This window comes from Emiliania huxleyi (assembly GCF_000372725.1).
Source record: "Emiliania huxleyi CCMP1516 unplaced genomic scaffold EMIHUscaffold_312, whole genome shotgun sequence".
Lineage (NCBI taxonomy): Eukaryota > Haptophyta > Isochrysidales > Noelaerhabdaceae > Emiliania > Emiliania huxleyi.
The window spans coordinates 20,991-32,636 of record NW_005199666.1 but is presented as its reverse complement, the minus strand read 5'-3'; the positions used below and the strand labels follow the sequence as shown (position 1 = coordinate 32,636).

The window sequence follows — 11,646 nt, the reverse complement described above, 5'->3', positions numbered from 1 at the left end:
GACCAAGGGGCGTTCCGCCCTGCTTGCTCTAGGTGAAACGTCTGAAGGACGAAGAAAGCACGAAGGTGCGACCAACTCAGCACGACGGGCGGAGAAGACGGGCACTAGACCAGGAAGGACTGGGAGAGTGTGAATGGAGGGACACGTGTGGTTCAGACGTCCCCCCCCTCGACGTAGTCGAGTCACTCACATGGATAGAGAGGAGAGTGTCCCTCTCGACGGGGCATGGACTGGATGACATGCACTGGAGAGTCTATGGCTCTCGCGGGTGGGGGCGGGGCGGCGCTGTTCGCGCTCGCGGCCGACGCCCGCGCTCCGTCTCGGTGACGGATTGGTAACGGAGATTCACTTCCCATCCGACTGGGAGGAAGGCTCCTTGACATTCATGATCTTGTCCCGCATGGTGCACACCGAGCGGAACGAATTTCTTTTTCGTGGGTGTCCGCCAGAGGGTGGGTTCGGACACGCGCACACACATGCCGCCGTTGCAAGGCGAGCCGCCCAACCAACGAAGGTCCAAGCCCTCTCTCGACCGACCCTCCCCCCCCCCCCCTTCTCCTCCTACCCCCCCACACCACCACCACGCACCACCACCATCCCCCTACCCCCACCCCCCCCGCTCGCAAAAGAAACAAATCCCCCTTTCTTTTAAACGAAATCCAAAAACCTGCTGCAATTCGTCAGGGCTCCCGCCCGAGATCGCATTCGAAAAAGGTCCACGCGACGGCGCCTCTCTAGCGTCGGAGGACCGAGGCAACACAAATCCAGAGAAACGGGGTGCTGCTTCCGATGCGGATTGGAGAGCCCGGTCCCGCAAACGCTGGACGGGCCAGCGGCTGGCACGCGCCGGCAACCCCGGCGGCGCGGCGGCCTCATCGCGCTCGTCGTCTGCGGCCACCGCTCGGCGTCGTTGCGTGCGTCGGCGATCGCGCTTGGCTGTGAGGTGGGACGGCGGCATGGTGCGCGCGGGCGTGGGGGTGGTGCGGGGTGTGCGTGCCAGCAAGCCTAGTTTCACCTCCACTCACCAGTCAGGCGCGCCGACGTGCTGCCCGAGCGCGTTTGGGGGCCCAGCAGCTCCTCGCGAGGCGCCTCTTTGGAAGGTGCCACACCCCTATCCTAGCCGCGCGCGAGTTGAGCTCCGATTTGCGCTCGTATTCGCACACGCCCGACGCTATTAGCTGAGGATCGACCATCCTCCGCTAGCAGGGCTTCGTCGGGCGCGTCTTCGTCGAGCGGTGGTGCATCTCCCATGCTCCCCACACCGACGCCCTCACGTGCTCACCCTGGTCGTAGGTGCGTTCTTTTTGCGTGGCCCCCGTCGGCACGGGGCGCTGCGCGATGGCTGGGCTTGTCGCCGGGCGAGCTAGCCCCTCAGCCGGCCGCGGAGCGGAGGTGCGAAATCGAGGCGGCGCGGCCCGGCGCGCAGCCTCTCCGGCGCGCGCATGGTTCCGTAGACCGTCTAGTGCCTCACTGGGACCGACTCCAGCGATACGGTGTACGTGGCCGGTGTGGTACTGGGGCTGGGCAGCCTTGGGGTCGGCGGAGACCGCCGTCTAGCGGTCGCACTAGTCGGATATCGTTTGACCTGTTTGTTCAACGACCGTGGTTTATATAATTCTGAGGGTTGACCGTGGTTTATGATCCTCAGAATTATATTCATGGGGTTTGGGTCTCTGATCGATAGCGCCTGTAACTTGCCACAAGCATGCTTTACAAATAAAGTCCAGCGGAGCGGGACTCGCAGAACCGCCGTCCGCGCGCGCGCTGTGAACAGAGTGCCATGGTCGAACGTTGATTGACGACCGTCGAACACGTGACGGTCCAGTAACCGAACCGCACGGCGCCGCGCCTGACCAGCCCGTTGGGGCTCGGGGCCGGGCTCGCACACAGCCGCTGTGAGCGGCGTTTTATTTGGACCAGCTGTCGAGACACTGTCGAGCGTTGAGATGCTGAGAATGTGCCCGCGGTGCGCGGAGCTCCACCTGAGTCGGGAAAATCGGAAAGTCGTGAGGGACGTCTCGTGTGAAATGTGTGCGTGTGCTCTGTGCTCGAGGCACGCCTGGAGGCTAAGCGCTCTCACTGTCGGTTCGTGCGTAAGTAAAAGTGGGGCGTATAGCAGAAGTGTGGAAGTCCATGCATGCACCCGGGTTGACCCAGACCGGCCGTTCACACGGTGAGCCGCGCGTGTGCACTCCTCTGCATGCTCCTGCTGCCAGCGCGGCACGCAGCGCCGCCAAAGCGGCTTGACGGCAAAAAGAAAAGTCACGCCTCGAGGGGGGGAAGAGAGACGCCGTTCACACCTTGCGCTGCGATTAGGTCTCGATGCGCCGTCTCGTCAGATGCTATTCATTCATGGCGTGCGCGTGTGTGCTGCACTACACGCCCGGCGCTGTGCAGCGCCTTTGGGCCTGCGTTGGGGCGGCAAGAAGGTGCGCTCACCAAAGAGAATGACGTAAATGGCCGTACGCTTGTTCACGGATCACGCTCGGATCAAGGTTCTGTCCGTGCTCCGCATGTGCTCTGACCTCTGTTAATGTTTAAAGTTTAACGCCGCGTCATACGTTGTAGGGGCCTAGAATGCAGATGAATCGGCCCCAAAGCTGTGACTGCACCCGATGCAGGATGCAGATGCAGAATGCCGAATGCAGAGTCGGGCCCAAAGCCACAGATGCCTTGCACCCGATGCAGAATGCAGGATGCGGATGCAAGAGCTGTCAGCGCTGCACCCGACGGACAAGCTCTTTGGGTCTCTGATTTTGCATCCACCTGCATTCTGCATCCTGCATCCTGCACCCCATGCAGAAGAATCAATTTTGGGTCCGATTCTGCATCCTGCATCCTGCATTCTGCATGCTGCACATACAGACACTAAACATTTTGGGCTGGGTTCTTCATTCTGCATTCTGCATCTGCATTCTGCATATTATCCAGAGAAATACGGAATGTAGAATTTTACGGAATGTAGAACCAGCCCGTCTATTGCAGAGGCTAATCCATGCAGTCCAGACTGCAACCTGCATGCTACAAGAGTGCGACATTTCAGTGCAATCCCTGGTGCAAAGGAGCGTCGAGCGTCGTGCGTGCCAGTGGGGCTGTCTGCTCTCTCGCCGGGGAGCTCTGGCACACCGCTCACCCCACGCGCCCACGCCGCGCAACGACACGGGGTCCGTCGACGGGAGTGTGTAAAGGCTGCCCTAAAGATCCGAGAGCGGCCGCGGACTTTTGGAGGACTCACCCAGATAAGTTTTCCTTTAAACGCACACAGCCGCTCCAGGAACTGCAGCTAGTTGAGACATGCAATCACGGCGGCGCCTGGCCGCACTCCGCCACGTCGTCGGCCACGGTGTATCCGCCGTCGGCGCTGTCTGCCATGTCCAAGTGGCAGACGCACCCCTGCACCCCGTCGCCGCTACCGAGGCTCGCCGAGCAGCCCATGTCGTCGCGGTAGACGGAGGCGGGCTGCGCGTCGAGCGGCGGCTGCGCGACGAGGGGAGGGGAAGGGGAGGGACACTTCTCCACACACACACACACACACAGAGAGAGTGTGGTGGGGCGAGGGCCAGGCGACCCTCGCGTCTCCACACCGGGACACTTCCTAGACACTTCCTAGACCTCGCGGCTCCACACCGGGACACGGGCGGGCGCCGGCGCGGCATCTCAGAGCGCAAGGCCCAACGCACGCTGGGTGAGCGGGCCTGCGCGACGAGGAGGTACGTGGAGGCGTTGAGGGCGAGCACGAAGCCGTTGAGGACCTGAGGAGAGCGGGATGCCGCGTCGTGAGCCAGCCTCCTCCAGGAATGGCGCGAGGGACGAGGCTGCACTGAAGCCCACCCAAGTGAACTTGTACCCAAAGTCGCGCAGGTCCAGCGTCCACTGCCTCCGCACGAGCACACCGACCTGGTGCAGCAGCGGGTTTGGGTAGCCGCCGCCGCCGCCGCCGCCGCAGCAGCCGCCGCGCCCCTCCTCCTCCTGCGGCGCCTTGAGCGACTGGGCCGCCAGGTCCGCCAGCGCGGGATGGCGGCCGATCTCGACCGAGTCGATCTCCGCCTCGATCTCGCGCCTACCGCACGGCCCACGGGACTGAACCCACGCTGGGTTCGGCACGGCGGAGGTATGGGACGCGTCGCATCTCGCGCCGGAGGTCCGACTCTGCGAAGCGCGCCACCAAATCGACCGCCTCGCCGCCGTCCTCGTCCGCGTCCGCCTCCTTGGTGTGCGTGAGGTCGACCACCACATCGGCGGGGTTCACCTGCCGGGGGGACAACGCGTCTCGGACACGCCGTGCAGACGTGTCCCGACGCAATGTCTCGACGGCCCACGGCGGCGCGAGCTCACCGACGGCGGGCACGGCACGCCGCAGCCGCGAAGAAAGTCGGGCACCTGCGAGTCCACTGGCACCGTCCCCGCCAGGGCCGTCGCCTCCAAGCGTGGGTTCAGTCCCGTGGGTGGTGCGGTAGACAGTGCGGGGCACCTGCGCCACCGGCCCGCAGTACATTGTCTCGCCCGCCTTGACCAGCAGCAGCTGGTGGAAGAGCCGGAACGTCTCGGCGCGCGGCTGGTGGATGGTGCAGGCGAGGGTGCGGCCGCGGTCCGCGAAGCGGCGGAGCGCCGCGACCACCTAGCAGTGCGAAGGCACTCGCAAAGCCGCTCCGCCGCTCGTGTGCGGTGCCGCCCCGCGCCCGCTTCAGAGTGGAGGTGGGGGCGGCCAGTGCCATCGACCCCCCACGCAGCGGGGGCGGCGCGGAGGGGGAGAGACGTCGCTGGCGTTGTGTGCTGGCGGCGTTGTGTGCGAGGCAGGCCACCACCTGCTGCGCGCCGTACGCGTCCAGCCCAGAGGTTGGCTCGTCGAGCAGTACTAGCGCGGGGCCTACGTGCGTGCGTGCCGTACGCCAGCCTCGGGGCGGACAAGGCGGTCTCGTGCAGAGCAGCTGTGAATAGAAGAGCTGTGAATAGAAGAGCTGTGAATAGGAGGCGGTCTCGTCCAGAGCAGCGCGTGCGTGCGAGGGGCGACGAGGTACAGTGGGTGTACAGCCGAATGTACGGCGGAGTGAAACCAGAGTGCGTGCACTCTCGGAGCGCCGGTTGGAGAAGGAGAGTGCGTCTTCTGGTCCGCTTCTAGCGGCGCGGGGCCAGAGAGGAGCTCGATCGCGATCGTGACGCGGCGGCGCTGTCCGCCCGACAAGCCTCCAGACACGTCGTCGCCGATCCGCGTGTCGGCGACGTGCGCGAGGTCAACGTCCTAGTCAGACTCAATACGCTCGTCGTCAGCTCGCTGACTAGCTGGCCACTTTCGCGCGAGGCTGGCGTCCTCCATCGTCGCGTCAATCAGCTCGAGCCGCTCGTGCCGGCCAATGTCGGGACCGAGCCGCAGCGCGCAGACAAACCAGAGCGTCTCCCGGACGGTGAGCGTCGAGTGGCAGCAGTCCTCCTGCATCACGTACGCGCACGTCGACCGAAAGTCCGGCCCGCGCTCTGCGCCGTTCAGCCGCACCTGCACAGCGGGGGCGAGTCGCGGACGTGTCGTGGACGTGTCAGGGACGTGGCAGACGTGTGTGGCGACCCTCCACCGTCCGCTCGTCTCGGAGGTGTCTCGGAGGTGTCTCGGAGGTGTCTCGGAGGTGTCTCGGAAGTGTCTCGGAAGTGTCTCGGAAGTGTCTCGGAAGTGTCTCGGAAGTGTCTCGCCGCACGTCCCCCTCGATGACGCCGACGCGCTTGGTGTCGGCGAGGACGTCGAGGAGGGTCGACTTGCCGCAGCCCGACGGCCCCATGATGGCGGTCAGCGTCCCCGGCCGCAGCACCCCGCTCACGCCCTTGAGCACGTGCAGCTCCTGCCTCTCGCGGCCCGGCAGCGTCACCGAGTAGTGCACGTCGCGGAAGGAGACGAGGGCGGGCGGCGGGGTGCGGCGCTTCGCGCCCCTCGCCGTGCTGTGCATCCGCCCGCCGCCGCCGCGCGCGATCCAGCCGCTCGTGCCGCCGCTCCGCCAGAGCGGGCTCACGAACCAGGCCCACGTAGCGATGGGCAGAACGATGAAGAGCGCAAAGCTGATGGCGATGAGGCTGGCGGCGGTGGAGTCGAGAGTGTAGACGTACACGTACTCGTTGTTGACGGTTTCAGCTGGCATGGGCGCGTATGATGCTTGCCTCTATAGTCGGGACTCGAGGCAAGGGGCCGCCCGCGGCGGCAAGCGCGGCAAGGCCGCGCCCGCGGCGTGAATTCTTTTCGCCCAATTCTTTTTTTGAGAGCGCCTTCGTTGTTAATAATACAAGCCCAATGGTCCCTTTCAAGCGGTGAGAGCGCCTTTGCTGTTAATAGTACAAACCCAATGGTCCCTTGCGAGCGGTCCTTCGTTGCAGTCGCACACACGCACACGCCGCGCCGCACCGCGCGCCCGCCCACTCCGTTAATAAATACGGCCTCTGCTGTCGGCCGATGCCTGCTGCCACCGGACAACAACGACTCTCCTCTCTCGCACGAGCCGACGACCCGCACCGCAATCGAACATACCATTCGCATTGTGCGTGCCCAATCACATCACCAGTCCAATCTCCTACACGCCAGGTTCCCGCAATTTCGCTGACCTGTCCGCGTACGTGGCGCGCCAAGTTTGCTCGATGTGGTGCGTCAGGGCCGAGCGATCGCTCGGAGTCCACTTCCACCACACCGACTTCACCAGAGCGCGTGCCGAGGGGCCGCCGGCAGCATCAGGCCGTGAGCGGGCTGCCGGCGAGCTCTCCAAACGGAGGCTCCACCGCGTCGTCGTCGACCTTGCAGACTTTCACCGAGCTCCGCAGCGCCGCCTGGGAAGCCGCCCTTTGGCTCTCGTGCGCCATCCAGTGGCAGAGAGAGCCGAGGTGGTAGGACGAGTCGACCTCGTTGGCGTCGCCGGCGTGACCTGGCAATACCAAATACCATATCCCTCGTTGGCTGTCTCTTTTCTTTCTTTATTTCTTTTAAAGAACCCTGCAGCTGCACAAAGATCGCACGGGCGGGGACCTGTTCCTTTTTACCCATCTCACAGTAGAGGTGTCCGTTTTTATTTACCATCGCCCGGCGCTACCGGTAAAGGCCGCTGGGACTTAGAAGCGTGCGGCTGCCAAGACCGGCGCTTTGATAAAACTTTCGGGCGAAAAGTGTGGATCGCTGCATGCGTTATGTGGGGTCGGTCGAGGCCGGGGTCGAAGTGAATTTTTTGGTGAGTGTCGCTGGACGTTCTCTCGAGGTCTCGCGGACTCTCTCGGCCCGCGCACCACGCACAGGGATCAGGCGGGTGCGGTGCGCACGACGTCAACAAACACGTGACGCGCGCGCCCCTCACCTGGATGGACCATATCGCCAGGACAGTGCACGGCGTCGGCAGATCGACGCAGCAGCGACGCACTCGCCAACTCGCCTCACGAGCCAACAAGACGCCGGGCAAGCACAGGCCCTCGCACGGCTCGCATGGCTTGCCGGGAAGAGCCAGCCTGGTCGCGGCAGCGGCGATGGAGCAGCCCGCTGCTATGTCGTTCCTCGGTCTTCTCGGCTGGCTCTGCCTCACCACCCTCGCAGCCGTTGCGCTCTATCAGACCGGCCGCAGCGTGCACCGCCTGCTATCGAGGAGGCAGCCAAAGGCCTCTCGGTCGCCGAGCCTGCCACCGGAGGTTGCCGCCGCAAAGCTTAGACCCGTTCGCGAGGGGGACGATACGCTGTGAAAGGGAGGCCCATGGTGTCGATGGCATGGGCCGTCACCGCGCGGCGGGTGGAGCGCACGCTGTGCGGCGCGCTGGCTGCCGGGCGTGTGCAGCGAGTACACGGCGTGGTCGCGCAGCACACGCATCATGTGTATATATGTATCGAAGGCGAAACACAAGGGACTGCGACTCTGTGGCGCGTACATAAATCGAAAAGTATTATCCTAACGGTGTGGGGGCGCGGAGGGCTTGTTGGCGAGCCAAAATGGTGTTTTCCGAGGCGCTGCGCTAGGCTCAGAGCGAGTTCGCGCTGCGCTAGGCTCAGACGGCGAGTTCGCGCTGCGCTAGGCCCAGACGGCGAGTTCGCGCTGCGCTAGGCTCACAGATGCGAGTGCGCTGCGATAGAAGAAAAAAACAGCTTCGAAACGACAACCGAAGGGAGGACTGTGTAGTGTAATCATGTGTCAAGAATCGTGCTGCTGCTGCTGCTGCTGCTGCTGCTGCTGCTGCTGCTGCTGCTGCGCGGCGAGCGCCGTCGCCGAGGCGGGCCTCGGCGGAGAGCGCGATTATGCGGCCTTTCCCGCGACCCGCACAAAGAAGAGGCGCCCTCCGTCAGCCTCGACCTGCCACCGGCTCGCGTCGACCGACCCGGCCGCGTGCCACACCTCCACAGCCCAGTGCGCCAGCCCGCAGAAGTTGCCCGTCGCCTCCTCGATGCCCCACCCCGTGGGCCACGCGGCCAAGGCGGTGCCGAGAGGCGGCGGCGGCGCCGCGGTCGCCTCGAGACGCGCCGCGACGGCGTCAAAGGCGATCCGCCTCGCGCCCGTCGCGGCCGCCTCGGCCAGCAGCGCCTCGACGCCGGCGCCTGCAAAGAGCGCGTCTGCCTTGGCGCTGTCACCGTCGAGCAAGTCGAGGACGAGGCGGCGCACCTGCGGGCCGGAAGCGAGTGGCGTCGGCGCAAGCAAGGAGTGGGCTAGGGCACGCGAGGCTCCGCGGCGGCACCTCGGCATCGGCGTCCTTGGAGTCGATCGGGGAGACCAGCCCCGAGTGGCTCACCGAGCCGTCCCCGTCGACCTCGGGCGGGAGCTCATTCTGCGCCGGGGCGGGACCGCCCTCCTCCTCCTCCTCCTCGGCCGCGCCGGCGGCGCGCGCCGGCTTCTCGTGCACGGGCAGCCCAGGCAGCTCGGCGCGCTCCTCTGGCACGGCCTGCTGCCTTTGCTGCGACATCACGACGTCGGAGTAGTACCGGTTGGGGATGTGAAGGAACCAGCGGCCGCTGAGCCGCTCGCCGGAGGGGAGGTCGGGGCCGGAGTACCGCTCCCAGTCGGCGGATGCGGAGTAGAGAGCTCGCACATCATACACGTCTACGAAGTAGCTGTCGACGGTCGGCCGGTGCGGCGAGCCGCCCGGCGGGTCGCCGCGCACGAGGCCGGTCAGCGCGCCCTGCACCGATCGCCTATCCGCCGCGAAAGCGCGCCCACCGTCGTGGCGCGCGCCCGCCTTGCGCAGGATGATGAGGCCCAGCTCGCTCGCGTGCCGAGGCAGCTCGCGCGCCACCTTGAACATGTCGTTTGGTAACGTCGTGCAGCTGCCGGCGGACGAAAGCATGCCGCCCGACATCCTCCTGATGCGCATCACGGGGATGATCCGCGCGATCAGCATGCTCTCGACCTGCGACAGGCACTTGAGCCATGACGGGGCGACGCGGAGGTGCATGTCGTTGTGCCGCATAGCGTCTGCGGGCGGCCCGAGGTCGTCCGGCAGGACGGTGCGCACACCCGAGAAGAGCTGGCAGCGGCCGCGCGACTCGCGGCGCCGGTGCTTCCGGCAGTCGGTGCACACGTAGAGCAGGCGACGGAGGTGGCGCCAAGCCAGCTCATCAGGCGACGCGCGCCACACGCTGAGCGAAACGGGCGGCGTGCCTTCCGGCCGGAGCGGCGGCTCCACGGCCGGAGTGCACATTAACATCGGACGGCACGTGTCGCAGACGTGGCAGCGCCTGCGGCACTGGGCGGCGCAAGAGTGAGGGGGACGGGTGCACTCGCCGCACCGCCGCCGCACCGCTCAACGCGCACCGGACGCGGTGCAGCTGCTCGCCGGCCTCAAAGGCGACGCCCGCCTCGCGCACGCGCGGGTTGGAGTGGGCGGAGGCGTCGCCGAGCACGCGGTCGATGGCCTCGTCGCACACTTCAAAGCCGCCGCTGCCGAGGGGTGGAGGGAAGGGGACGGAGGAAATGGTCGGATGCGATGGTGGCGGCTGAGAGCGAGGGCTAGTGGCGGTGGCTATGGTGGCCTCTCCGCCCGGGGAGAAGAGCGCATCATGCAGGGCGTGGTGTGCTAGACGTGAGCGGCACATATGTGTGTGCCCGTCGCCGTCAGCGGCTCCGTCGGGGACGGCAGCCCGGCGGATGCCGTCGCCGCCGGCCGGCGTCGACGACCCGAAGACAGTGCGCAGCTCGCGGTCGCGGAGCGACAGCTGGCAGCCTGCCCACTGCGCTCCGAGTCGTTGCCGCAGCACGCGGAGGTTGCCGACGTACGAGAGCAGAGTGGCGTCGGTGTGCGTCACCTTGTAGCGCGAGACGGCGACTACGCAACCGAGGGAAAGGGGGGGGGGGGGGGGGGGTTGAGCAAGCACCGCCGGCGTGCAGCGAAACGGGGCGAGCGTGCGCGACCCTGACGCTCGGCGCGAGGCGGCGTCTCCTCTCCGCCCTCCATCAGGTAGAGCGCGGCGGCCCACGAGCGGAGAGAGGCCTCATCGAGCCGGTCGGAAGCGACCGAGCTCGTCACCACCCCGGTCGCCTGCGCGTGCTCGTACGCGTCTCGTGCGACCTGCCTCGCGGCCAGTCCAAAGAAGTCCCTCGTCGTCGCGCCGGCGGCCGCCGCCGCCGGCAGTGGAGGCGGGTCGACGTGCGGCTGCGGCTGCGGCGGCTGCGGCGGCGGCGGCGGCAACCCCGCAGCGGAAGCGGCCGGCCCGGTCGGCGGTGGCGGAGGGAAAACGGTAGCGACTCCGCCCGGCGGCAGCGGCACCACCGCATCCGCGCCACCACCGTCGGCGAATTGCTGACGGCAGCGCTCCAAGACGGGAGAGCCACCGGGCCGGCCTCCAACGCCGAGCGGGCGCGGAGGAGTGTTGCCGACGTCCGAGAGCGCAGTGCGTCGGTGCGGCGAGCCTCCGCCGCCACCTCCGCCGCAGGCGTGCGGCCCGCTCGACTGTGACATGAAGCAAATCTTGCCCAGACACAACCCTGCCCTCGCCTGCTGCTTTCGCCGAGTCACGCCGTGGTTTGAGAATTCTTTTTCACCCTAAACCTTTTTTGGCCGTGATACTGGTGGTTTAGCGACCAGCATGGCAGCCTCCAGCGACCTGCAGGCTCTGCAGCTTGAGAATCGGAACCTGCAGCAAAAGCTCGACTGGAAGCAGCTCAAGATCAACGAGCTCGAGACGAAAGTTCGCGATCTCCGCGGTGGCGGCCTCGCCGCCGACCTCGGGCGCCTCGAGCGGTCCATCGGCCGCCTCTCGCTGCAGATGGAGCACGTCCAGCTCGTCATCAAGAAGCCGGAGTGGTCGTTTCACACCTTTGCGATGCCGGAGAAGACCGCCTCCTCGGCGCACACCATCTTTGTCCGGCCGCCCAGCGGGGACCGGATCGAGGTCACCATTCCGCCGGGCAAGCAGCCCGGCGAGGTCTTCACCGTCATGCTCAAGGACGAGGACGCGTACCCGCCGGACTGGCCGTGGCACGCGGCGCCGCCCGCGGCGCCCGCGCACTCCGCGCCGCCGCCGTGGGCGGAGGAGCAGCAGCAGGAGGAGGAGGGCGAGGACGGGGAGGAGGGCGCAGGCGAGGAAGGCGCAGACGAGGCGGCCCTCCGGAAGAAAGCCAAGGCAAAGGCCGATGTCGAGCGGCGCAAGGAGCAGCGGCACGCCGCGGCCGCGGCGGCAGGCCGCGTCCGTATATGATAGTGCAGCAACTAACC

General features: G+C 66.4%; 4 protein-coding genes across 4 annotated transcripts in view; 1 reads left to right on the top strand and 3 right to left on the bottom strand.

Moving 5' to 3' along the window:
- Nucleotides 1-400: 400 nt before the first annotated feature.
- Nucleotides 401-1,581, top strand: EMIHUDRAFT_368497 (hypothetical protein; the record flags this gene model as incomplete). Its single annotated transcript, XM_005774392.1, is given in 4 exon segments — nucleotides 401-403; nucleotides 803-959; nucleotides 1,033-1,100; nucleotides 1,115-1,581. Coding segments are annotated over 3 exon segments (228 nt in total), but the record flags the coding sequence as incomplete, so codon positions are not given.
- A 2,479-nt stretch (nucleotides 1,582-4,060) lies between these two features.
- EMIHUDRAFT_430521 (hypothetical protein) lies at nucleotides 4,061-6,152 on the bottom strand (the record flags this gene model as incomplete). The annotated part of the gene is made up of 5 exons (XM_005774391.1): nucleotides 5,688-6,152; nucleotides 5,309-5,491; nucleotides 5,131-5,239; nucleotides 4,806-4,867; nucleotides 4,061-4,618 (listed from the first exon to the last, which is right to left on the bottom strand). Exons 1-5 carry the CDS (start codon nucleotides 6,120-6,122, stop codon nucleotides 4,061-4,063), a joined length of 1,347 nt encoding a protein of 448 aa, XP_005774448.1. The 5' UTR covers nucleotides 6,123-6,152.
- Nucleotides 6,153-8,237: 2,085 nt separating this feature from the next.
- On the bottom strand, nucleotides 8,238-10,890 carry EMIHUDRAFT_458224 (hypothetical protein; the record flags this gene model as incomplete). The annotated part of the gene is made up of 8 exons (XM_005774390.1): nucleotides 8,238-8,600; nucleotides 8,674-8,763; nucleotides 8,839-9,670; nucleotides 9,747-9,872; nucleotides 10,026-10,257; nucleotides 10,344-10,470; nucleotides 10,669-10,772; nucleotides 10,854-10,890. 8 exons carry the CDS (start codon nucleotides 10,888-10,890, stop codon nucleotides 8,238-8,240), a joined length of 1,911 nt encoding a protein of 636 aa, XP_005774447.1.
- A 115-nt stretch (nucleotides 10,891-11,005) lies between these two features.
- EMIHUDRAFT_240600 (hypothetical protein) overlaps nucleotides 11,006-11,646 on the bottom strand; it is a gene marked incomplete at both ends in the record, with an annotated part of 1,213 nt that continues 572 nt past the window's right edge. Inside the window, 2 exons of the mRNA XM_005774389.1 lie at nucleotides 11,006-11,164; nucleotides 11,248-11,358. Of these exons, the coding sequence (XP_005774446.1) occupies nucleotides 11,006-11,164; nucleotides 11,248-11,358 (270 nt within the window). The remainder of the gene's footprint in view (nucleotides 11,165-11,247; nucleotides 11,359-11,646) is intronic.